The sequence below is a fragment of the Harpegnathos saltator genome, unplaced genomic scaffold, assembly GCF_003227715.2.
Source record: "Harpegnathos saltator strain DR-91 unplaced genomic scaffold, Hsal_v8.6 scaffold434, whole genome shotgun sequence".
Classification (NCBI taxonomy): Eukaryota; Metazoa; Arthropoda; class Insecta; order Hymenoptera; family Formicidae; genus Harpegnathos; species Harpegnathos saltator.
In genome coordinates this window covers 698,735-725,274 of record NW_020230244.1, presented here as the reverse complement: position 1 = coordinate 725,274, position 26,540 = coordinate 698,735, and the positions used below count along the sequence as shown (strand labels likewise).

At 41.7% G+C, this 26,540-nt stretch overlaps 2 protein-coding genes across 3 annotated transcripts in view; one reads left to right on the top strand and one right to left on the bottom strand.

The window, feature by feature from the left end:
• Nucleotides 1-9,027: 9,027 nt before the first annotated feature.
• On the top strand, nucleotides 9,028-10,169 carry ksh (transmembrane protein 167A-like protein ksh). Its single transcript, XM_011156415.3, has 3 exons — nucleotides 9,028-9,409; nucleotides 9,717-9,832; nucleotides 9,925-10,169. The coding sequence occupies exons 1-3, from the start codon at nucleotides 9,407-9,409 to the stop codon at nucleotides 10,028-10,030; spliced, it is 225 nt and encodes a 74-aa protein (XP_011154717.1). The 5' UTR covers nucleotides 9,028-9,406; the 3' UTR covers nucleotides 10,031-10,169.
• A 2,541-nt stretch (nucleotides 10,170-12,710) lies between these two features.
• The window catches only part of LOC105192344 (lachesin), a 53,385-nt gene continuing 39,555 nt past the window's right edge, over nucleotides 12,711-26,540 (bottom strand). For both annotated transcript variants that reach the window (XM_011156414.2, XM_025301614.1), the window contains exons 4-9: nucleotides 21,709-21,955; nucleotides 18,416-18,589; nucleotides 15,891-16,019; nucleotides 15,406-15,541; nucleotides 14,945-15,102; nucleotides 12,711-14,671 (exon numbers count right to left, since the gene is read on the bottom strand). In XM_011156414.2, coding sequence (XP_011154716.1) covers nucleotides 14,313-14,671; nucleotides 14,945-15,102; nucleotides 15,406-15,541; nucleotides 15,891-16,019; nucleotides 18,416-18,589; nucleotides 21,709-21,955 — 1,203 coding nt within the window. In that variant the 3' untranslated portion in view covers nucleotides 12,711-14,312. The remainder of the gene's footprint in view (nucleotides 14,672-14,944; nucleotides 15,103-15,405; nucleotides 15,542-15,890; nucleotides 16,020-18,415; nucleotides 18,590-21,708; nucleotides 21,956-26,540) is intronic.

Genomic DNA, 26,540 nt, shown 5'->3' with positions numbered 1-26,540 from the left:
ACACATTTTCTATGGACACCACCTGCATCCATTTAGCAACAATATAGTCCTGTATCAGCCCTATTCTCATCATAAATGTCGACTCTCAATTCCCAGTAGAAGCGGAGATATCAACGGTATAAGTTGGAAAACTTTAACCTTCGATATCTCCTAAACGGCTAGAGATACAGACCTGACTTTTTTGTCAAAATATAGTCCTGTAAAAACCCTATTCTCACCCTAAATTTCGACTCTCAATTCCCAGTAGAAGCGGAGTTATCAACGGTACAATTTGGAAAACTTTAACCTTCGATATCTTCTAAACGGCTAGAGATACAGGCCTGATTTTTTGCCAAAATATAGTCCTGTAAAAACCCTATTCTCACCATAAATCTCGACTCTCAATTCCCAGTAGAAGCGAAGTTATCAACGTTACAAGTTTGAAAACTCTAACCCCTCGATATCTCTTAAACGGCTCGAGATACTGGCCTGTTTTTTTGCCACAATAGAGTCCTGTTTCAGCCCTTTCTCACCATAAATTTCGACTCTCATTTCCCGGTAGAAGCGGAGATATCAACGGCAAAAGTTGGAAAACCTTAATCTTCGATATCTCCTAAACGGCTCGAGATACCTGTTTTTTGGCCACAATATAGTGCTGTATCAACCCTATTCTCACCATAAAGCTCGACTCTCAATTCCCAGTGGAAACAGAGATATTAAAAGTACAAGTTAAAAACTTTAATCTTCGGTATCTCCTAGGCTGGTATTCAGTCAGGTCTTATATTTAAGACCGTCTTAAGTTCACTTTCAGATACTGTATAGCTAATAAAATACATTGTACAGAGTTTGAAGATAAACTTAAGACGGTCTTAAATATAAGATCCGACTATGAATACCGGCCATAAACGGTTAAATATACAGGAACGGACCTTTGTCTCCTAAACATCTCAAGATACAGGAACACACTTTTACCACAATATAGTCCTTTATCTATCTTATTCTTACCATAAAACTCGAATTTCAGTTATCAATGGAAACGGGGATATTAATAATGTGCGAGATCGTGCTTGTCAATTACGCTATTATGGTTGTAGCATGGACATAAACCGTCTGAAAATGGATGTAGTACGGATTGCCAGTACATGTAGTTTTTACCGCCGAAACCTAAAGGTAGTTATAGCATCGTAGTTCCCCTCTCAAAATGGATGTAGATGGCGCCCTTTCATAGTGTGGAAAGTCGGTGTCGCCGAAAACGCCATGTTGGCCGCTCTCATGTTCCTTTCTGATTCGAATCAGAGAGGAAGCTGAGAGCGGCCAACACGGCGTTTTCGGCGACACCAATTTTTCGCACTGGAAATGGGCGCCATCTGCATCCATTTTGAGAGGGGAACTACGATGCTACATCCACTTTTAGGTCTTGGTGGTAAAATTTGCATGTGGTGGAAGTCCGTGCTACATTTACATTTTCAGGAGGTTTATGTCCGTGCTGCAACCATAGTTATTATCTCTATGTCAGACAATAGGCCTGTTCGTTTTGTCTGCACAGGCTGAACTGGTGTTAAATGTTATTTATTATCATTGAATATTAGATAAAAAGTAGAAGAGTTATTGTCCGCAGCGGATAATCTAACATTTAATAAGAACGAGACAAAATTCGCATGAGATGAAATTCCACTCTTTAACGCTACCATGACCTTTAATTATTCTCCGAAAACGGCGGTACAACAACTTTGACATTCTGTACAATTAGTTGCTTACATATTTTCTAATCGTACACATTCCTCTTTAATTAACATAAAGCTAACAAATATCCGATGCTTCGACAGAATAATTTTCTTTATTTTCAGTAATCAATAAGTAGTAAATCAATGTCGCGTATAGTTGAAAGGCCTCCTCGCATTCCCCTCGTTGTCCCGGAACCTTCGAGAAAAGAAAATATGCCCCAGGGCAAGTCTCTCTTGCTTCAATCGCCGCCGAGGCCCGCAATGTTTACATCGCGCCGATTGTGTTGATCGGCTCGCGAGCGACGACACTTTTTGCCCTTCGTTTGATGTTTGACGAATTTTCCGGGAATAAGAAGTCGGAATTTCGTGCTCGGCATTCACGATCCGTCATCACCCGACTAGTAATCATAGACACTTTATGAATCTGCAATTACTCTCGTCAATTTCTGTCTTTTCTATATCTACTTATTGCGTTGTTGTATATGTTACGGTTAAAGTGATAAATCTAGTTACTATGCATAATAACCGGTTATTATGCATAATAACCAACAGCTTTGGTTAATTTGATAAATTATTCATATTTTTGTAATTAACCGTTTTTGTAAATACACCGTATATATAAAGAGAGAATTTACAAGTACATTTTATTATAATAAAAATGCTGTCATATATGTATTAAACAAGTTTTCGTTCGATATAGTTTTTGGTGCAGCTACGCCAAAATTCATTGTATTAAATATTTTTTATTGCATTGTTATAATAATTAATTTGTTACAATAACAAGTAAAATAACCATATAACTCAGTGTTCTAATAAATAATGATAAATTTTACTTGTTAAAATTTATGTTATGGACATTTTTTGTAGCTAGGTTTTCTTGAATATTTTGAATAACATAAACTTTAAAAAGATATTTTTTCAAAATATTGGACACTATTAACAAACGTGTTAAATTTTTATAACACGATATAATTTTTACTTTTAAAAGTTTATGTACATATATATCTTACAAAAAAAATAATTTGATAAGTTTTACTTATAAAAACTTATGTTATGTATATAATATTTAAAAAGATATGTTTTTAAATATTGGACACTATTAACAAACGTGTTAAATTTTTATAACGATATAATTTTAACTTTTAAAAGTTTATGTACATATATTATAAAAATTTATGTTATGTACATAATATATATCTTAAAAAAGAAAATAGTTTGAATTTGAAATTTCTAAAAATATTAAATTAAGTATACAATAATCATATATATATGTTAGGTTTCTCAGTTGGCGCTACTGTTTTAATATATCACTTCTTTTGTACAGTAGAAAAGTGTTGCAGAGTTTTATTATAGTTATAAGTTTTACTTGTAAAAACTTATGTACACATATATACAATAAAAAAATTATTTGATACTTCTAAAAATAACACAATACGTGTTGCGCTTGTACTTGGCGCCTTTTTTTACCTTTTTGTTTAAAAAGGTAAGTTTTATATAATATTAAATATACGTACGTTCACGTATAACGTGATTGACTTGGAGTACTCCGTGCCCACGGTGTTATTCATAGCGACGCATTTATACTTTCCCTGATCTGTTACATCGGATTCGATAATCTGCAAGGCACCTGAAACATAAAATGTGATATTCTCGAACAGCGTTCCTCTCAGGATTTTCTTGTCCAAAGAAAGATCAATGATGCGATCGCAGATCTCGTGTATGTCATGTCAATAGAGACAGTTTGAATTCGACGTAATATGATTCTGGGAACAGACGTAAATAAATATTGTGAAGTTTGAAGCGAGTCTTTCACAGGCATGCTTTGAAAACACTAGTTGTTTTCATTTTCAGCTAACGGACGACGCAGGCATCAACACTGATCTGCAAGGTCAGCGACTGGTAGGGGGTAACCGTGACTACCCGAATGTTTGTTTTTGTACGTTTATGTATGACTCCGTGATTGCGGAAAGGACATTGCGCCTCGGGCCGACGAACGACGCGCATACCGCGACGCAGTACGAGTGTCGGTAGTCGTATCGCGGTTAATACGCCTTTCTTTGTCCCCGATCTTACTTGCGCGAGTGTTAGAGTTAGAGTCAGTGTCGTCGCCAGTGCTACGATGGAGTATCCGGAGGTGCTGCAACGGAGACTAGAAGGAGGACGTCGGATCGAGAAGTCAGGATGGAGAGAGGACTCGGAGCGCGCCGAGAGACGTAGCCGAGGACAGCGATACATCATGTATGGTATTCGAGGTACCTTGAGTTATTATTATTACGCATTATAATTTTTTTGATTTTAACGGACCTTACTCGAAGTAAGGACATACCCGAGTCGAAATTAGATTAGCATTCATAGTTTATATTTTGAAAAATGATAAAATAGCTTGAGATTTGATTATTCGTTAACCTAATTTCACGTAACATGAGTTTTACTTTTATTTTCTCATAAAATATGAATGTCTATTCAAGCAAGCTTGCTGAGGCAAGCTAAGGTTTATGAATACAAATTTTTAATTATGTTCTCAATAAAAAGTTGCACATAATTTAGAAAACTATGAATAATGATCTTAGAATCTGATATAAATTTTACAAGTGTTCATTTTTATTCGTCTAATAATGCTCAGATTGCTATTTTCGTTTAGAATCTGCTAGAATGTCCGTTCCTCATTCTTGTTTATCTTTCTTATTATACCGAATCTGATTTAAAATCTCTATTAGTGAAACAGCATTATTAGACATAACCGTTGTCTTTTTGCAGCTTCAGCTCTTTTGAGAGCTATAATTCTCATCATTCTCATTAGAAAAAAAAAAAAGAAAAAAAAAGAGAAGAAAAAAGGAAAAGAGAACTTTAAGAATGATGAGAATAAAAAGTGTTTTTCATCTCCCCATTTCCTCTAATCCTTATACGATTATTTAATACTTATATATTTATCTCATGCGCAGTTCTAACAAAGGCAGTTCTATTTACGTTTTTATCTTTGTTCTCTTTCTTGTGCTGTTAAGCGAATATATAATCAACATCAACAAAAATTGCTCATTTAAATTAAGAATATAAGGATTAAGTACATACACATTATCGAGATAAACGAGTATTAAATAACTGCGGAATACGTCGTTGTTGAAGACTCATCATGGGCGAGACTGCGAGAGTAGCCAGATGTAACGTTCAGGTAGGACAAAGCTTGTTCACTATTGCACATTTAGATATTCTGCATTGATTTTTCAAATTGGATGCAATTTGCAGGATCAATGTAGAATTAATATTTCGACTCGGGAAAGACTTCTTTTTTATCAAACCTGAAAAATGAGAACGAACTGTCATTGCACTTGGACAATCTTCTGACACTGATTTCTGGTATTGATCGATATTCGATTTTCGGTACTGATTTACTCTTTCATTTCTCTACAAGAAAAAAATTGATACGATTCGTTCATTTATCCGCGTTAATTTGATGAATAAATCAAATATTGATCGGTCTTCAATTTTCGGTACTGACTGATTCTTTAAATTCTTTATAAGAGAATAAAAATTGAATACGAATCGTTCTTTTATCCGACTTAATTTGTTGAATAAATTAGTGGGGTAAGTACCTGCAAGATGAAAACAACTTGTCATTGCACTTAGACAATTTTCTAACGCTGATTTATAGTATTGATCAATATCCGGTTTTTGGTACTGATTTATTCTTTCATTTCTTTATAAGACAAGAAAAATTGATACGAATCATTCGTTTATTCGAGTTAATTTGTTGAGTAAATTAGAGGGATAAATACTTGAAAATGAGAACAAATTGTCATTGTACTTGGACAATTTTCTGACATTAATTTACGGTATTGATAGATATTCGATTTTCGGTACTGATTTATTCTTTCATTTCTCTATAAGAAAAAAAAATTCATACGAATCGTTCATTTATCCGCGTTAATTTGATGAATAAATTAAATATTGACCGGTCTTCAATTTTCGGTACTGACTGATTCTTCAATTTCTTTATAACAGAATAAAAATTGAATACGAATCGTTCTTTTATCCGACTTAATTTGTTGAATAAATTAGTGGGATAAGTACCTGTAAGATGAAAACAACTTGTCATTGCACTTAGACAATTTTCTAACGCTGATTTATAGTATTAATCAATATCCGGTTTTCGATACTGATTTATTTTCTCATTTTTATATAAGACAAAAAAAATTGATACGAATCATTCGTTTATCCGAGTTAATTTGTTGAATAAGATTAGAGGGGTAAGTACCTGAAAAATAAGAACAAATTGTCATTGCACGTGGGTAATTTTTTGACACTGATTTATGGTATTAATCGATATTCGATTTTCGGTACTGATTTACTCTTTCATTTCTCTATAAGAAAAAAAAGTTCTTACGAATCGTTCATTTATCCGCGTTAATTTGATGAATAAGTTAAATATTGATCGGTCTTCAATTTTCGGTACTGACTGATTCTCTAATTTCTTTATAAGAGAATAAAAATTGATACGAATCGTTCTTTTATCCGACTTAATTTGTTGAATAACTTAGTGGGGTAAGTTCCTGCAAGATGAAAACAATTTGTCATTGCACTTAGACAATTTTCTAACCCTGATTTATAGTATTAATCAATATCCGGTTTTCGATACTGATTTAGTCTTCGATTTCTCTATAAAAGAAAAAGAGATTGATACAAATTGTTCATTTATCCGCGTTAATTTGATGAAAAAATTAGATATTGAACGGTCTACGATTTTCGGTACTGAAGTATTTTCTTATTGTTTTATAAGACAAAAAAAAATTGATACGAATCGTTCGTTTATCCGAGTTAATTTGTTGAATAAGATTAGAGGGGTAAGTACCTGAAAAATGAGAACAAATTGTCATTGCACTTGGACAATTTTTTGGCACTGATTTATGGTATTAATCGATATTCGATTTTTGGTACTGATTTACTCTTTCATTTCTCTATAAGAAAACAGAAAATTAATACGAATCGTTCATTTACCCGCGTTATTTTGATGAAAAAATTAGGTATTGATCGGTCTTCGGTTTTCGGTACTGATTTATTCTGTCATTTCTTTACAAGAAAAGAAAAATTGATACGGATCATTCGTTTAACCGAATTAATTTGTTGAGTAAATTAGAGGGGTAAGTACCTAAAAAATGAGAACAAATTGTCATTGCACTTGGACAATTTTATGACACTAATTTATGGTATTAATCGATATTCGATTTTCGGTACTGATTTACTCTTCCATTTCTGTATAAGAAAAAAAAATTGATACGACTCGTTCATTTATCCGCATTAATTTGATGAATAAGTTAAATATTGATCGGTCTTCAATTTTCGGTACTGACTGATTCTCTAATTTCTTTATAAGAGAATAAAAATTGATACGAATCGTTCTTTTATCCAACTTAATTTGTTGTGTAAATTAGTGGGGTAAGTACCTGCAAGATGAAAACAACTTGTCATTGCACTTAAACAATTTTCTAACGCTGATTTATAGTATTGATCAATATCCGGTTTTCGGTACTGATTTAGTCTTTGATTTCTCTATAAAAGAAAAAAAGATTGATACAAATCGTTTGTTTATCCACGTTAATTTGATGAATAAATTCGATATTGATCGGTATTCGATTTTCGGTACTGATTTCATTTTTCTATAAGAAAAGAAAAAATTCTGGCGAATTATTCATTTATCCGCGTTAATTTGATGAAAAAATTATATATTGAACAGTCTTCGATTTTCGGTATTGATTTATCTTCTCATTTTTTTATAAGATAAGAAAAATTGATACGAATCATTCGTTTATCCGAGTTAATTTGTTGAATAAGATTAGGGGGGTATGTACCTGAAAAATAAGAACAAATTGTCATTGCACGTGTGTAATTTTTTGACACTGATTTATGGTATTAATCGATTTTCGGTACTGATTTACTCTTTCATTTCTCTATAAGAAAACAGAAAATTAATACGAATCGTTCATTAATCCGCGTTAATTTGATGAAAAAATTAGGTATTGATCGGTGCTCGGTTTTCGGTACTGATTTATTCTCTCATTTCTTTATAAGAAAAGAAAAATTGATACGGATCGTTCGTTTAACAGAGTTAATTTGTTGAGTAAATTAGAGGGGGAAGTACCTGAAAAATAAGAACAAATTGTCATTGCACTTGGACAATTTTCTGACACTGATTTATGGTATTAATCAATATTCAATTTTCGATACTGATTTACTCTTTCATTGTACTATAAGAAAAGAAAAAATTGATACGAATCGTTCATTTATCTGCGTTGATTTGATGAATAAATTAAATATTGGTCGTGCACGATTGGGGGGGGGAGAGGGATGGAAATAGATGGTAGAAAGGCTGCTAGGAGAGGGGGGAGGGAGAGGGGGAATGAGGGAAGTGTAGGAGTGGACGGGTGTGAGAGGGAGGACGAGGAGGATTAAAAGGATAAGAGAGAGAGCGAGGGAGAAAGAATGGAATGTGAAGGAATGGAATGAATGGAAGAAAGCGAAAATCGGCGGTAAGAAATAAGAATTATAGGAGTAACAGCGGCATAGAAATATAGATACATACATGTGTATAAGAATAGATGATAAACGAACTATTAATTATAAGAGATAAGCGAGCGAGTAGATGTAAGATGTTTGTAAAGTAGATTTAAGGAGGGGCGGGGGATGGAAAAAAGAAAATTATTCTGTCGAAGCATCGGATATTTGCTAGCTTTATGTTAATTAAAGAGGAATGTGTACGATTAGAAAATATGTTAGCAACTAATTGTACAGAATGTCAAAGTTGTTATAACGCCGTTTTCGGAGAATAATTAAAGGTCATGGTAGCGTTAAAGAGTGGAATTTCATCTCATGCGAATTTGGTCTCGTTCTTATTAAATGTTAGATTATCCGCTGCGGACAATAACTCTTCTACTTTTTATCTAATATTCAATGATAATAAATAACATTTAACACCAGTTCAGCCTGTGCAGACAAAACGAACAGGCCTATTGTCTGGCATAGAGATAGTAACTATGGTTGCAGCACGGACATAAACCTCCTGAAAGTGGATGTAGCACGGACTTCCACCAGGTTTTACCACCAAGACCTAAAAGTGGATGTAGCATCGTAGTTCCCCTCTCAAAATGGATGCAGATGGCGCCCTTTCCCATTGCGGAAAGTCGGTGTCGCCGAAAACACCGTGTTGGCCGCTCTCATGTTCCTCTCTGTTCGAATCAGCAGTGAGAAACCTGAGAACGGCCACCATATTGGTTATGCCGGGACGCTTTTAAAGACGCGTCCTCTGAGAAAATGTGTGCACACTACACCCGTCCTGACGATAACGGCAAAGCGTGCACTGTTCTTGTTCACTTACTTCCTTAAGGAAGATAGTAAGATAGAAAAGCACAGACAATCAATCGCCCTTTGTTTTTGTCGCACCACCGATGAGCATATGCGCGGCAGGAGGAGTTACAAGGCGAGTCAGCGACAAATCTTATCGTTAAATTACATCTAATTGAAAACGCCGTGTTGGCCGCTCTCAATTTCCTCTGTGGTGTTACACTAGTGCAGAAAGTTCACATGAGAATAGCTCAAGCTTGAGTTAACAACGTTAGTGATGTAGATGAAGTCGATTTATTATTGAAGTATTTAGTAATTTTTCTGCAGCTAGTCAAGGCAATTTATTAAATTTGTTTACGTGATCTGACATTATGGTAATTATAAACATTTCTATACTATAGTAGAATCTTTTCGTTAATGTGAAGTAGCACATAACCTATACGCAATGTTTGGCAATATCGACGAACAAATTTAATTCGTTTCTTCAATCATGAAATATATATTGGATTGTTATTAGATAATAAATACTTGAAACTCGCAGGATACAACAGTTGACATTTTGTTATTAGTTAAAATGTAATAATGTATATGATTATACATTGCAATGTCATATTTGATTGATCTCTATTAATTAAAGATGAATATTCTTTGAAACATAGTAATGTAATTTTCGTTGGGCAGTCTGCCATCTTTAATTTTCAGAGCCTGCTCAGTGTAATATTATTGCTGATATGTACCTGCACCTACATCAGATCTCTAGTACCTAACTTATTTGATAAGCGGTTAGGAAAGGTTGGGTGAGTACATATGCTTTTAAGTGTGAAAATATTAAAACGTATGAACATACATAATAAGAATAATCTATGTATGTCCATTCAATTGTTTGCAGATTTCAAGGTACTTTTTGGAAATGTGCTAGGATTGGTGAGAGAAAAAGCCCATATGTGGCTGTTTGTTGTGTATTTATGGCCTTTAGCATTTTATTTTGGTCATAACATTCCTACAATATTTCAGCCATTTAGCTGAAATATGTGGTACGTTATATATATTCCAATTTATTTATGCATATTTCAATTTCTGATGTATTTATGTGTAAAGGGTAGGGATGAGAATAAAAAACAATTTTGATATTCATCAAACGGCAAACCTCTATATTTGTCGCTTTTAGTAATACATAAAAATACATTCGTTTAAGCTAGACTTAAAGTCAAAACGAACGTCATTGCTCTAAATGCACGATATCCTTTTTTCTCTTATTTGTCAACACGTTTCATTTTTCCCAAAGCTATATTATCCAATTTGAGCATATTTCCTCATTGTATTCTCGTAATATATTTTTTTTGTTCTATAAACAACAACATTCTTTTAATATAGTTATTGTAGAGTTATTATATTGAGCATTTTGTGATATACAGAGTTCATTAAATAGGTACATTTAACATATTTTTGCTCTGCGTAAGATATGCTACCGTTTTCGTGACAATAAGCCACGCGATGTAACTAAAACTTGTACTCCATGCTTGATGGACATTACAATATAGTTTAAGATAATCGAATTATTCGTTCGTTTCTTTTTTTTTTTTTTACCTCAACTTTAACATCCTAACACCTCTCTCGAGGTCCCTTCGTACCGTCATAATTACAGAGCAAGATATGCTTCGTAGTTTTGCGAGGAACATCAACTAAATGGTTTTTGTAATGATATTAGAAATTATATGACGTACAAGAGTGTTGTCAATTCCTGATAATTTTACATACAATAACATATATATATATATATGTGTGTGTATATGTATATATATGTATATTTCGTTATATTTATCATCATCATTAAAATGTACATGTGTATTTCTCAAGATGGCAGATTACATTCTATACAAAAACTGATATGACAAAGCCGACTTACTTAGCGCGTCTTATTTAAAAAGCGATACATCGGTTATTCCTCGCAGTTAAACCACTTATGCTATATCTATAACGTGGTCACGCACGATCACCGACATGTATATAAGTACAGTATTCGTCTACGAGAGTAATTTAAAAAAATACACAAGATAACCGAGGTGTGATATCTAATATTTTCCTAGAATGTTCGGTAAAATGTATTATCGTTATACACTCTTTCTCTCTCTTTCTCTCTCTCTCTCTCTCTCTCTCTCTTTCTATGGATATGAATTTTACTCTGGATATGATGTGTTAACGCTCGCTAAGATGTCAAGTATAATATCTTGTATCCGCTCACTTACATCACAACCCGAGTCGAAATTTCAGTTGCATATTAACACTATAAATTCCGTCGAAATTCAAAGGTCAGTATGGAGGCCTCAGATATAACATTCTGACGGTAAACTATTGTCCTACTTTGATGTGCTACACAGGTGATTACTTACTGCTATTTCCTCCATGTTGAATTGTTTTCTGAAAGAAAGATTTATTTTAAAATTATTTAATATTTGATTATTTTAATATTCCATCTGTATTTAATATCTACTTTTAATTTCAATTTGCAGTGTGTTAATTACATACAATACTCGGCTGCAAGTAAATTATTTGCTATAAACAATTATTAAATACTTAATATGAGTAAATAATAGAATTAATAAGTAGATAAAACAATATATTTTTATTCACAATTCTTTTAACGTTATTATTTGTTATTATCGTTAGAAAGGTTGATTTGCAGATTTAAAAGATGATAATGTATAATGATGATAAATCATAATTAAAAGTGTTAAATTGTTTATTTATTTAATAGTGATTTTTTGACGGTAAAATCTTGATATTTGTCAACGTTTTCTTTCTAATTCTATTTATAAGATTGTTTTGATTGTATTCAATTCAAATTTAAATGTTTTTATCGGTGCACCATGCACCGGTATTAAATGCACAACTGTTATTTTTACAGATTCTTCCTAATATCAGCTCTTTTGAGAGTTTCAAATTCCATTCCAATGACTAAAGAGGAAAAAAACGAAGAAAATCAAATATGTTGTATTTATTTCTGAATTCTGTTATTCACTTGTATTAATTACACAGCCCCACAAAAAAAAAGTGGTCGGTGCCTAAAATCGGACAAGTATATATTCTTAAATATTTTGATCCGCTGAATCCGAATCCGAGGTCAGAATTGGCCAACTGCTAGCTTTATCGTCCCTAACCTCAAGAAACTGATCATAACTTCATTTAACAAAATTAAGCTGTATATGGTTGAATTCAGCTTAAAAAATGCTACAATTCTTGTCATTACAAAAATTTTCAATTTTCAAAAATAAAGATGGTGGGAAGGGGATATAAAAAAATATAATATTTTTAAGAAATCTAACTACAGTTATATACAATATATACAACGTATAATACATATTATATGTTGTGGAGTAGCTAAAAATAAGAGACACGTATTTTTTTATACGTGCCCAATTTCATATTTAGGGGTTAAAATCATCTTTACAATGTATATTGGTATACCTGGTTTTTAGAGAGTATATTTCAAAAACTATAAAAAATACAAAAAAATGTTCCAGATAAAAGTTGTATGGTTTTTGACGTTTCTTACAACTGTGTAGTTAGATTTCTTAAAAATATTATATTTTTTATATCCCCCTCCCATCATCTTTATTTTTGAAAATTTTTGTAGTGACAAGAATTGTAGCATTTTTTAAGCTGAATTCGACCATATACAGCTTAATTTTGTTAAGTGAAGTTATGATCAATTTTTTGAAGTTTTGAAGTTTTGACGATAAAGCTATCAATTGTCCAATTCTGACCTCGGATTCGGATTCAACGGATCAATATACATAAGAGTATACTTATCCAGTTTTAGGCACCGACCACTTCTTTTTTGTGGGGCTGTGTTATTTAATATTTGCTTATTACACATATTCTAGTTGCAGCTGAATTTCATTACATAATTAATATATTGCTTAATGAAATTACGAGTGAGGATTAAATACAGATAGAATATTAAGATAATCAATATAAGATAATTTTTAAATGTTTGTTTTGGAAACTCGTCATGAAGAAAACGATAAGAAGTTATCATTTGTAGTATCAGAGTAGGAAAATAGCTTTTGTAGAACGTTACATTTCGAGATTCTTCATTAGTCCTTCAAATTTTTGTCGAATTTGTAGGGTTAATGTGGAACGAGAAAATTTCGACTCGGAAACGAACAAACATTTTATCGTTTTATCTCTTCTTACATACAAATTAGTATGCTAATTATTTGTCTGCGTTTGGGTACAATCGCGCAATTGCTCGGAAAGGTCGCGTGATGATTCATCGACGAGAAGACATATTACGTAAACGTGGCAACGTAACGGACGCTCGTTTTGATAGGAAACGTGGCTGTCATCATGGGATATGAGAGGACCGCCACGAAAAGTCGCGGGATGTTCGCGATGTTAAAAAGCGATCATTAATAAACCGGTTGTAAACCGCGCGCGCACGCGGCTCCTCCGTTTCGTCAATGACGGCGACGGTTCGCTCGAGATAGACACCCTGCATGTATATAAGGCTTTTGATGCTAATGTTATAAAATCTCACCCCGAGTCACCTATTAATACCACGAAAAAAGAAAAAAAAACAAGAGAGAGTATGAGAGAAGCAACCGTTCGTCCGCCGTTAAAATAATAATAAAAACCACCCCTCCTCTCGCATCCTCCTAAAGATACATCCGGGCAACGTTACGTTCAGTCTAACCAAAGAGCACATTCCGCACCCTCCCAACCAACAGCTCGCACGTTAGCAACGGATAAAAGGGTCATAAAAAATACATTCGTAAGCGTCTTTCCGTAAAAATTCGCGGCGGTTGTCTCGGACATTCGCATTCGCGCGCATTAGCGGATCGAACTTCACCCCTTCTGTTTGTCTGTCCTTCCGCGTAAGCGGCCTCCAGACGCTCGCGGGTCCCTACGATTTCTCGCCAACTCGCCTCCCTAAGAACATCAATCTAACTAATTAAACCGAGCATCAGCTGGTTCTTTCATTAGCTCCACGTCGTCCTTGTCCTCGTCCTCGTCCTCATCCTCGTCGTCGTCGTCGTCGTCGTCACTGTCGTCCGAAAATTATTCCCTCGCGTTGTGAGAAAGCAAGCTCTTGGTGAATTTTCTTTCGATCGTCGTCCTCTAGGATCGATAAACATGGGTCCCACGTTGACTCGCGGAATAATTTTCACGACGGAGAACAGCTCTCCTCTTTTTTCTCTCGTTGTCGTCGTCGTCGTCGTCGTCTTTGTCGTCGTAGTAGAAGTAATAGTAGTCGTGGTCGTGGTCCGTCTAGTTTTATCGCACCGTGGAGAACAGTAGCAAGCAGAGTGGCAAAACGATCTGCTTGCCGGCGGGAATGGTCGCGGACGCGTCGCTGCGATCCTTGAGATTCTGGTTGTCGTTGTTGCCGTTGTGCTTGAAAGCGTCGCCGTGCTCCTTAATTAAGTGCGCGCGCGGGTCCGCGGTCGTCGACGTGCTCACGTATCTGTTGTTGTAGATCAATCGCGCGGTGCTCTTCTGCATCGCCGGCGTGCTCACCTGCTGGTGGAAAACCCGATTGACCACCGCCCCTTGTCCGGACTTTGACTTGCCTCGGTTCAGTCGCTTCGAGTTGGTTGAGGTGGCGCGGCTGGATTCGGTCGGCCGCTCGATCTCTGCAAGTATATTAACGTGAATTCGTCGACGGCTACGCTGCCAGGAGACGCTTTGTCTCTCGGACCGTGTCCTTTTTTCTTTGGAGGTCGCGCCTCTTTTCCGAAAAGTTGTACTTTCTTTACTTAAACTTTACTTTACGCAAAACTTCAAAAGTTTTGCGTAAGAATCGCGATCGATCCGCGCCAATGCTCGTCAAGTCGTCACTCGACTGTTTACCAAATTACATATTTATTCGCGTGTACATACGTGTGTGTGCACGCACGATTACCCACCGTGAACTCTGAGATTCGCCTCGGCTTTTCCCATGCTGGAGGAAGCCGAGCACGTGTACTCGCCCAAATCCTTTTTCTCCAAGCGCCTTATCTTCAACACGATCGTTGTCTTCCATTCCTCCTCGGGATTGCTCCGCTCGTCGATCTCGTATCTATCTCTGTATTGACATATCACTTACGCTTAATGGCCGTGATAAGGGATAAGGGAGGATAGATTCCGTTATTCGACATCTCGTTAGAATAACCGAATTGTGCAGGGGGATCGATGTCCCATGTCGCACAGTCGCACGGACCGGACCGGTCAGGTCGGGGACCGGCTCGCGGGGGTGATTTAGGAAGAAGAGCGGAACACGGCGGTGCGCGCGTTTCGCCGCCCTTATCGTCCGGACGAGATTGTCGAACAACGGCGCGAACAGTCGGAATCGCTTCGAGCAAACTGTCAATATTGTCCCAGCACGTACCCGTTCATGATCACTTTCTCCTTTCGCATCCACAAGTTAATCGTCTTGGGATAAGCCTCGATCAAGCAGACTAACGACACGTCCGTGTCCAGCGGGGAGCTGAGCAGCTGATTCGATACCTTTGCGCTGGGTGGGACTGCGATCGCGTAGGTGTGCGGAGCAATCAGAGAAAGAGAAAAGATCGATATTATCCCCGATGCGCGCTCGTCCGTTCCGGGTTAGGTCGTCTGATGCTAATTTTTCGAAATTTCGCACCGTAAACTCCTCCGCTGATGAAAATAGCATCGTTTATTTTTTTCAACGCCCGCGACACAGCGTCTTTCTCTTCCTCTCGTCGTGACGAAAGTAAACGTCACGGCAAACGTCAACAAGAGACTAACATTCTCGCGTGAATTCTCTGATTTTCAGTTCTCGACTCGGTGCACGCGAGGCAACGACGACTAACACGGGCAAATCGTTGTAAACCGTTTTCCAAGAGTACTTACAATTTACTTTGAGATTAACCCTCTTGCTGACCGCCGGGGGCACTTCGTTTCTCGCTATGCAAAGATAAGCCCCCATTTGCCTCCTGTCTACCCTGATTAATTCTAGCCTCTCGCCGGACAGGCTCTCCACTAGAAAATCGTACGTTGTATGAATATATCTCGTTGAAAACTGGTCCCTCGTCGACCGTGTAAGCCGACGTGTTAACGCGGCCCGCGTAATTATTCGCGAAATACACCTTCGGGGCACGTAACGATAAGCAGAACATGAATTCGTAGCAAAATTCGTCGCCGGGATTTATCGCAGTCGTCCACAGCGCGGCGGTTGGGCTCGCGTTAATATTACCGCCTTAATATCAGGTGAATTTCGAGCCGCGCCAAAATCACAATCGAAATTCGAGCCGGCGAGTTGTATTTTTTCTCACATTAACTTCTGTCCGAATTTGACCGTGGACTCGCTGGAATTAATACTGCCGATCGTCGCGGAAAATAGCCGCCCGATGTTTTGCGCATGTTAATTCGAACGCGATTTCATCTGGTGTTATTACGGCCACACACACACGCGCGCGCGCGCGCGCGCATTCTCTCTCTCTCTCTCTCTCTCTCTCTCTCTCTCTCTCTCTCTCTCTCGTTCTCGCTCTCGTTCGGTTCTCACGTAAGCGGCAGAAGATAAATTAATTCGGTATTAAGCGAGTTTTTGCAACGGCGTTATTGTATATTTTTACGATTTGTGTTTTTCACGCTCGTATTCCGTGTTACGAAAATACGCTGTTTTTCATAAAACGGCGTTGTGAGATAACGAAATTCTGGAAATCCACATTTTCCATGCCATACGTGTACAATTTCCATTGTCCGCGTTATAGTGTACGGCGGCGTGGGTACGGGGGCACGTGCGCGCACGTAGTAGGCGCTTTCCAAATAACTGGAAGATAATGAATCATATTATTATCGAACGAACGGTCGACATAAATCACACGTGCAACGTGTCATTTCGCGTTCGCGATAAAATCTGTCAGAAGTTTAATAAGATCGATCGAAAATGCAGGCTGCGTGATTTGTGTTGACAGCAGCCAACGAATTCGCATAGCGCAGTCACTTCTATTGAATTTATAATTACCCGGTGTTTGATCGGCCGGACGCGGCGGCAGTAATATTTTACGGAAATAATATTTTTTTTCTTTTTTACCTCGGCGTTTATAGCTAGTGCCGGTGCGGAGGTTCTCTCGTCATCGTAAAAGCGGACGAGCCGAACAGCTCGCGCGAACGACGAGTATCCTCGCGAAAGAAAAGCGCTCGCAGGGCGCGCACCCGTTGTGCTAATTAACTAATGCGGATTATTTTAGTTACATCAATAAAAGTCGTCCACACACTCGCATCCCGGAACAACAGGGTGGGAAAATGTGAGAACATCAGCCGCTGCAGATTTTACATCGCAATTCACCTCTCTAGATCGAGCGTACGCGACATCGCGATGCCACGGGAACTGTATTTAACAAATATAATAGACGTTGCGCGAGCAGCGCCACTCGGAAAGGTACGTTGCGTAAACTCGCGTGCCCGCGTTATACTCTTTGCGAGTAACATTGCGATGTATCGGAAATCGATTGATTGCGAAAATTTGTCTCCGCTGATGAGACATCAATCAAACCGAATGCGTACAGGCGTACTCTTTTAATTCCGCCGCGTTCGCGCGTTGTCGCGGATGCTTCTTCCTCGTTCTCAGGCCGGTCCGGTCGGTCGATCTATTTCGCGACGCGCGATTTGATCGTGGCTGCACGAAATTCCTTGCGAAATGCAGCGTAGCCCGACGTGCCCGAAGGATATTGAAAGTCATTGCGGACAAACTAATCTCTATTCGATGGAACGTGTTCCGCCGTAATTGCTTTCGATCGCGGGATCACCTACGTGTGCGAATTTACGATGTCTTCATATATCCCTTTAAAACGCTCGGCCGTTTGCTCCCGATTGAGACTCGTCGGATCACCGGGATTGTTCTAATTGCGCGCGCTTCAGCCGTTGTTATGGATTACGTCGACGGCCCAGTCATGAGTGCAGCGAAAATGATTTTATCTCTGTTTACAAGTAAACTTTTTCAGACTTCTGAGGCAAAAGTACTTTGCAGCGAAAAATAAATAACTATCATTCGCAACGAAATATATTTCAGTTTCGTGTTTTTAGCTTTTTAAGTAAACTCTACTTGTAGTTCGTGCTACTTGTAGTACATTTAGTAAAAGCATTCGCTTCGCTCGTAGAGACACGGTCATCGACAAATTTTCGGCTGGACGAAGGGTGCAAAGGGACGATGCACAGAGGTAAAAGCATCACGATTTCTCTCGCAGGCAGAGAGAGAGAGAGAGAGAGAGAGAGAGAGAGAGAGAAAGGAGGGAGGAAGGGAAAGAAAGATTTTATTTCAGAACAACGCGTATTTTTCACGACAAGGCATGTTATCGTCACAAAAAGGATGACGATTGCGGAGTGGGGCTGCGGGTGACAATCACAGGTCAGGATATAGGGGTGATATCTCTTACTTGGCATCAGCGGGTCGTGACCACCTCTCATGAGTATGAATTCACTTTTCTCTCGTCGCCAGAACACGCGAGGCGGCGGTCGTCCGGACGCCTTGCACGACAACGTGGCGTTCTCACCCTCGAGAACGGAGACCTCGCCGTCCGATGTGCCGGTGCTCAGGATGTCGGGTGGCACTGCAAATGAGAGCGATAGCGATAGATGAGACATCAGTAAAGTGACAACCAGATGACGAAATGCTAAACTGCGATCGCGCTCCGAAAAACTCGGCGTTAGCCCGAGTCGGAGAGCTTCCTCACGCATTCGTGACTGACGAGAGAACAGTAGCTTTTACCGGAAATTATGCCGTTCAAACACAATGAGCAAATTGGCTTTTCGGTTTTTTTAATTGGATACTGCGGGAAGAAAGATTGGAGAGAGAGAGCGCGAGCGCTCGCTCTCGGCGCATACGCAAACACATTAAAGCAAATTAAGGTAACATACGCGATAAGATAAACGTAAAATTAAAGCGAGCCAAATGATATCAGAGTCCGCGATGAAGATTTATATTATGAAAAAAACAAAAAGAAAAACAAAACGTATATACGTCATCTAATTCAACATAAATATACATCTCGCCGTGATTTACAAGGACCGCGCGGGATACGTTGTCCGAAATTTACGGCTGTAAACTTCAAAACACTTCCGTCGATATAACTCTTCGCGTTCCCCCGTAAAATTAATCTCCCGTTATTCGCGCGCGTTCTCGAAGTGAACGGGCAGCGGTCGAACCTAGCCGGTTGACCGTCCTTCAAGCCCCGTAATATGGACAGTTAATCTATCTCATGCGCTTTAATTACGCGCGGCCGGAAAGCGGGTAAATGTTTTTGTTCCGCCCGATTCGAGGAGCGCGGCGTGGTCTAATAATATTTTATTTCGTAATTCATTTTATTGCTATCGCATCGCGCAACCCGGACGTCGGGAGGCGCGTGTAAAACTCGATAACAAAAGAATAATAAAGCAATTTTCGCGGCGGCCGCGCGTTTTCTGACTAACGTTGCGCGATATACGAAATGTAAAGTATACAGGACGCGTTAACGCGCGGCCTTTGTCGAATAGATGGAACGTGCGGGCGCACCGCACCCCGCAGTGCTCCCGCGGTCTCCCGTGTCCATTTATCACAAATTCAACATGTGTTCGAGGATTATGACGCAATTTTGTCGGCCGTCACGCGCGGTTGTCTACACGGGCGATGCAATTTTCGAATTGGATCGAAATCGCGCATCGTACGAAACGATATATCTTCATATAAGTCTTCCCTACTCCGTCGCGTCTCTCCTTCCTCCCTTTTCCTCGCGTCGGCCGAGCGTCGAAAGTTCGCGTTCGCGGACCCTGAAGAACCCGGGTATTGCCGGCGTTCCACGGCGTGATTTTTAACCGAGCGTCGCCGCGGCACCTCCGCCGCCGCCACCGCCGCCGCCGCCATCGGCTGGTTTAGCGCGCCACCGAAAAAATCATCGCGAAATCATTCCACCGAATCACATTTGAAACGGAAATGAAATATCGGCGTGTTCTTCTGGTGGCGCTTCCTCCCCTTCCCGCCCCTCTTCGATGGAATTCTGCCCACCGGCTGGGCGAGACGTTCGATTCGTTTCAATTACAATCGCTCAATTCGAACAACCGTGTCGACGCGAGGCGACGCAGCAGGAAGGGAGGGATGGGGCGGGGAGAGCCGCTGTATTTTTTTATGTTTTCTACACAAAAGAATTTCATTCCGCTCGGCCGAGAAAACCGCTTTCCGGTGTCGGCCGGCGATGAACAAGCATGCACGGCAATGGAACGCATTCCGGCTCATCCTCCGGGGGACTCCTGTGAATTCTCGCTCTCGCTTTCACGCACAAAGTAGATGATATTACTCGGCGAGCCCGCACCGCTTGGTGGCTGCTGCTGCCGTCTGCCGCTGCTGGTGGCTCATCGGGGCGCGATATAAAAGTGAAATTGTGCATTTGATGATCCCGTGCTAGCTGCGACGTGCTAGCGGCGAGTGCACCTTCTGTGCCGAAATTGAAGCGCGCCGCGACTCCGGAGAGCCGCTTCGCCGGCGCGTCTAGGATATTGCCGATGTATATCCTGGGCAAAGCAAATATTGAGTCGTGCGTGTTATGCCGCTGTAATTAACGCGTTAAGAGGAGATAATGTAAATTTAATAGAAACAGAGTTGAACTCTGTGAACGTTCTCCTTCTCTCCTTTTCTCTTTGTCTCTCTCTCTCTCTCTCTCTCTCTCTCTCTCTGTCTGTCTGTCTCTCCCTCTCGTGATGTTTGGCGAGTAGTTGACGTACCGACGAACCACGATAGGGTAACGGCAATGGTAGTAGTCGAAGCTGTAATCGGGCGGAACACGCCTGACGAACGGGGAGCCGTCGCTCGCGTCAGGTAGACTTTCGAACTTCGTTATCGCGCTTAATTAAACTATAAATTAAAGCCCGGCGTTTCTTATATGACCGTTAATGGTTCCTTGCGAAGCGCGAATACCAACTTCACCCGTCGATATTACATCTCCTCATGTGGACGAACGGGCGTGTGTGCGCGCGCGCGAGAGTGTTAATAAATCGAAGTAATTTGCCCCGCTAAGCAAATTGAGCCATCCCGAGTAACACACATACGGTAAGGTGTGTGAAATCATTTAATGGATACCCGTGGCGAGATTAACCCTAAAACCCTGAGACGCTCCCGAGACTATTACGCTCTCACTCTCCGCTTCGCGGAACGAAGCTAAATTTTCTAATCGTTCCCGCACGGAGTTACGCTTCACCGGCAAATTAACTCTGCGGCGCTTTCGTCGCGCACCTTTCTCTTCACCTTCCGGATATGCGCATCGCGCGAGGACTCGCGATTACGCGAGAATAACCGGATTAATAACGAGCCGACGGCACTCTCACTCACGCGTCCGCGTGAAGGAGAATTGAGAAGTTGCGATGCAACGCCAATTTGATCGTATCCTTGATCGTATCCCCGCCGATCTATAAAATGGACCATCATACGGAGCATGACAGAGCATTTGCGGTTACGCACGCACTTGCGCGTTTACAGCACACGCGTGCGCGCGCGCGCGCGCACAGCCACGCACTCGGCTATTGAAACGCGCCGCTGTAGCGGCGGCGAGGCACGCATACTTTCCCCGGCCCTGAAGCCACCCCCGGTGGCTCTAATCGAAACGCAGTGCGTGCGTACATGCGTGACGTCTCCGCCGACGGCCGCAAACAGCCGACCGTACCTGGCCGGCCGGAATGCGGCGTAACGCGCAATTAGACATACCTAGAACGTCCACGCATCCCAGCTGGCTCAACATCGGCTTGGTGTTGAGTTGGCACATGTAGCAGCCACGGTCGGCCTCCTTCAGCGACCGAATGTGCAGCTGCCAGGTGGCCTCCTCCTCCTCCCGCGACTGCGTCTGATTCTTTGTCTTGGCGTTCTCCAGGGTGACGAAGAACCGGGGCGAGTGGGTGACCCGGCGCTCGCCCATCGACAATATCGTCTGGTCCTCGGCGCGTAGCCATCCCACCTGCGGAGCAGCGACAAATGCGTCGGGAATTCTTCTCGTTCGCACGCTCGCTCATTCGCGGCAACAACGTGGCTAGCCGCGCACCACACGTCAAGCACCATCGGGTCGGGACGATCCACGAGTCTTGACTCGTGGACGATCGGGGGAAGGGGGCTTTCTCTTTCCTCCATGTCGATCGAGAAATATCGTCGAGAGAAATGGCGAGGACGAGAGGGGGAAAGAGAAACCGCGGGGAGGATTTCGACCAGGTGCTCTCGTAAAGCCGTACGTCGATAACGACACGCGGCATCGCGCTATCGCGCCGCGGATATCGCGCGGATAAACGCGCGGGAAAGGGCGGCGGGATGTCCTGTCGTTATCGCGTCTACGCGTCGATGGCGGGATCGCGCGCGCGCGCGCGCGCGCTGGTCAATTTGCGGCCGATTTCGCCTTTTAAATGCGCGCGGAGCGCGCGCCGTGTAACAAGCACGGTTAACACGGTTCGCATCGCGCGTCCCGCGGGAATTAACCCCGGCGATGTCTGGGGTCTGGGGTCTGTTGACTCGTAAATTCGCCGCGCGGTGTCCCGCGGAATTTCTCTTTTCTTTCCTTTTGCCCTGAAATAACAGGAAGGATAAGCGCGCGCGCACTTCCCACACGCTCCGCGTCCGGGGATCGAAATGTTATTTCGCTTAACTAACGTTTCACGGCGGGATATTATTTTTACTTAAATGGAAACAACCGCGGGGCCGTGGGGTTTGTTTTCTGAAAATCGGGGGCGCGGGTGCGTCGATGAGGCCGTTTTGCGAGAGCCCGTTTTAAGAAATATATAACAACGAGCGTTAGTGCAGGAAAGTGAGAGAACCAGAAAAAGGAGAGAATAAAGAGAAATGATCTCGGCGATCGTTGGTGCGTCGGAACGCGCGTCAGCCTTCGTTCAACTTATAATTCTGCAACGGCAGAGGCTCGATATTCCGGGCTATTAATTTGGGAGTAGCCCGGTGTAGCGCATAATGATATCCAGCGTCGGCGCGCGGGGATTAACATCAGATATCGTCTTTTACTCGTGGTGGATCCCGCTACGGGTTCGACGAAGCGTCCGGCACGAACGAGAGAGGCACCGAACAATATTATATCGCTCCCGCTATCGTCGAGTGCACACCCGTATGCGCGCGTGCGTGTGTGTGCGTACGTATGGCAGTAATTGCTTTTAGCCAAGTACGCGCATTGTGCCGCGGCTTGCACCGGACCGGACCGAACCGGACCGGCGCGCGCGAGCGAGCGGCCGGCGACGGCAGTGCGGGAATCGGCCCGACGAAAGGTTCAATTTAACGTCGCATCCCGCCGCCGCCGCCGTCCTCACTTAACCGACGCGCCAGCCTTCGCCGCGTTATCTATAACGACGCACTTGGTAATTAATCTCAAGTGACTGTCGTGCGACCTATATAACCGTCTCCGACCATACGCGCGCGGCGACCGGGCTACATGCCGTGCCGGGACCACCACCGGTTTGTCACCCATATACCACACCTGGCCGACCGACACGCGTGTACCTTCGCCGCAACCTCGGCCCGAGCTGAGACGATGAGCTGTTGATCGCTGAAAACGGCGGTAATTGGCCTCGAAGGCACACACTGCACCCGGCCGATACGCGTCGGCGTCGGCGTTGACGCTCGACCGTGTCCGGTTGTAGCGATGGATCTCTGTGCCGAAAGTAACGAGATTTCGTTACTCCGGCGGGGACACTCTCTCGCGGGAGCGAGCGAGCCGAGAGACTACGTTTAAAAAAAAAAAAAAGCTACCGAGCTACCGAGTGAAAACGACACGGATATGGGGCCGGCGAGTCTGAAAATCCTGAGGTACGTAACGATCCCGCAGCGCGAAATTATGTCGGCTTGACGTGGAGTTTTAGAGATCTCTCGTCCTTGTAAAAATATAAGGGGATAAAACGTATGTGATAGGGGAGAAAGAGAGTGAGGAACTGGGTTTTACATTGAGCGCCTTCGCGAAGTTCTTTGTTTCCCAAAAACGCGGAAATATTATGATTAAAATATGATGGCCCCGAGCTGAGATTAAAGAAGAAATAAATTTCGGTATTAAACTCGCTCTGTGAAGCCTGAAAGCGCGGTGGAAAAACGCGCGGAGACACTTTTGAGATCTTTTGTTGGAAAAATTATCGCAGTATTCTGAATTTTCCTTTGTACAGCTACGCTGTTTGTGATCCGCGGTAATGGGGAAGCGGTGAGCCGTGCGCCGCATAGCTTAATCGAATCGATGTATAAGTAGTCCAATATAAATCCGGAATTTCCGGTAAAGGCGACCATTTGCGCGAAAAACGAGGCGCTCGTGCCTCCAGCCATTGAGAGGAAACGGAAAAGGGGGTAGGCAGGGAGGGAGGCAAACGGAGAGAGAGAGAGAGAGAGAGAGAGAGAGAGAGAGAGAGAGAGAGAGAGAGAGAGAGAAAGAAAGAGAAGACTAAGAGATGACGGCAGTCGCCGTTTGAATCCTTTCGTTATCGAGGTACAATCGACAGCGCTTTAAGTACATTGTCACGAAGGAACAACAGTTTGTCCTGTATGAAAGGAGAGAAGGGGCATTATTGGCGCCGACACTGCGAGGTCATTATCTCCACGGAGGAGATAACGATTTCTTCGATGCTATCCCGGAATAATGCTGTCTTCTCCGTCGAGGGAACGGCGTGCTTATCGCGTAAAAAGTTCCCAGGGATTCAAACAGCGACTTAGTTCAGCATTTTGCATGGTCACGATTCTGAGAAACGCCAGGGCTAACTCCCATTGTGGGTAATCTACGATTGGAAAGGAAAATTAATGAAATATAAATGTGACATTTCTATTTCACCGCACGTCCCCGGGATCAAATTCGCGCTTTTACTTTTATTTTCGCTGTAATTGTAGCCCGGAGCTACGTCTCTCCACTCCGCTCTTCTCCGCCCCCGTGTGTGTGTGTGTGTGTGTGTTGTACCTTCGAGACTTCCTGTTCCGAAAACTCGACAATCCTTGTGGACTCGCAATATTGCGTTACGTACTGCTGAAAAATGAAAGATTATGTCGTAATATCTCTGGGATCCGGATGTATTACATCGAAACTGTCTACGCACAAGATTGAAAATGGCGCATCGATAACTCGCGACTGTTCAATATTTCAAGTCCTTTCAACGGTCGGGATTTCATGAATACTACATAGAGACCCTGTGTCTGAATATTCAGTTTTTAAAATTTAATGCCGGGGTGTTTATGTATCGTACTTGATCGGCGTGCTCGATCGAGAGGATCGTATTGGACGACGTTCATATTAAGATAGCTTTCGCGGATACTTGTTAGCGGTGATCCTTTGTGTCAAAGAGATTCTAATATTAATTAGGTAGTTGGGGATACAAATCGCCGGCTCTTCTGCGTAAAGCACCTTTGACGACGCTAAAAGCACTCTTTAATTAAATATGAAGGTAACAAATAGGAATATTTAAATACAATTTATCGTTGATGTGTTTAAAAATGCATAAACGGGCGGCAGGCCCGTTTCAGGATTATAATTATCAATATAAGGACTCTCGGTTACAACTAACAAAATTTATCAAACTGGACGGAGGTAAGCTCTTGATGAACATAGGGGGATCTGTAAATTAATCGCTCTCGGGAGATTCGGCACTTTATTTCGCAAGTTAGAGATTCAACAATTGCAACACACTGCGGTTTGTCTGATATCTCGGCGAGTTCAGAGTGTCAGTAACTTACAAGTGACCTAGACACATATTAATCTGGTTTTACGTTCTGTAACACGGTTACGAAATGCCCGCCCACGTATTCACGAGACTCGGACGGCAGGTGCTGCCGATTGGCCGACTGGCGGCTCGCGCGGCTAGAGATCGCGATTAATTTTCCAAATAGATAATAGAGGATAAGTAATCGAGCAACTGATCGTTTGATCGAATCACCATCGATAACGATGATAGCGAGTGGGCGCAGAGCTGCACTTAATAAGATTAACAGGGACGTTTGGAGGTGATTCGTAAACGGCTCGGGTCCTTTGAGCAAGATAACCGATCGCCCGGCTTGTACGCCGCTGATCACTTGTACCGCCGCGCCGTTGCGCTATTTCCTCCTTTCATCGCACAGTTCGAGAGTAGTTACTTCTCCCGAGCGTGCAGTTATTGTGTTCCTTAACTTAATAACTAAAATACTATTTTTCTAGTTATTCTTGTTGTCCGCTTGTACGTCCGCTCGCTCGCTCGCTCGCTCGCACGCTCGTTTCTACTAGTTTCGTCTCCGGTGCGCTTTTACCCAGGGATTTTCCGCGGGTTCGTTGCAAGAAGAAACGCCGCAACAGAAGAAATACAGAACAAGAGAAAGGGAGAAAATGGGAAATGGGGGAGAGAGAGAGAGAGAGAGAGAGGGGGGGGAGAACAAGCGAGCGGGAGAGGCGGAAAGGAGAGAAAGAGAGAAAAGTACACAACGAGAGCTCCGGCTGATAAATTAAAAACGAGTTCTATACTTTCCGGACGGAACTGCTCGACCGCCATTTCCACTGCTGGCCTTTGTAAGAGCATTAGCACCTTGAATCTAGGGCTTACGTTCCTTCGTCGTCCGAG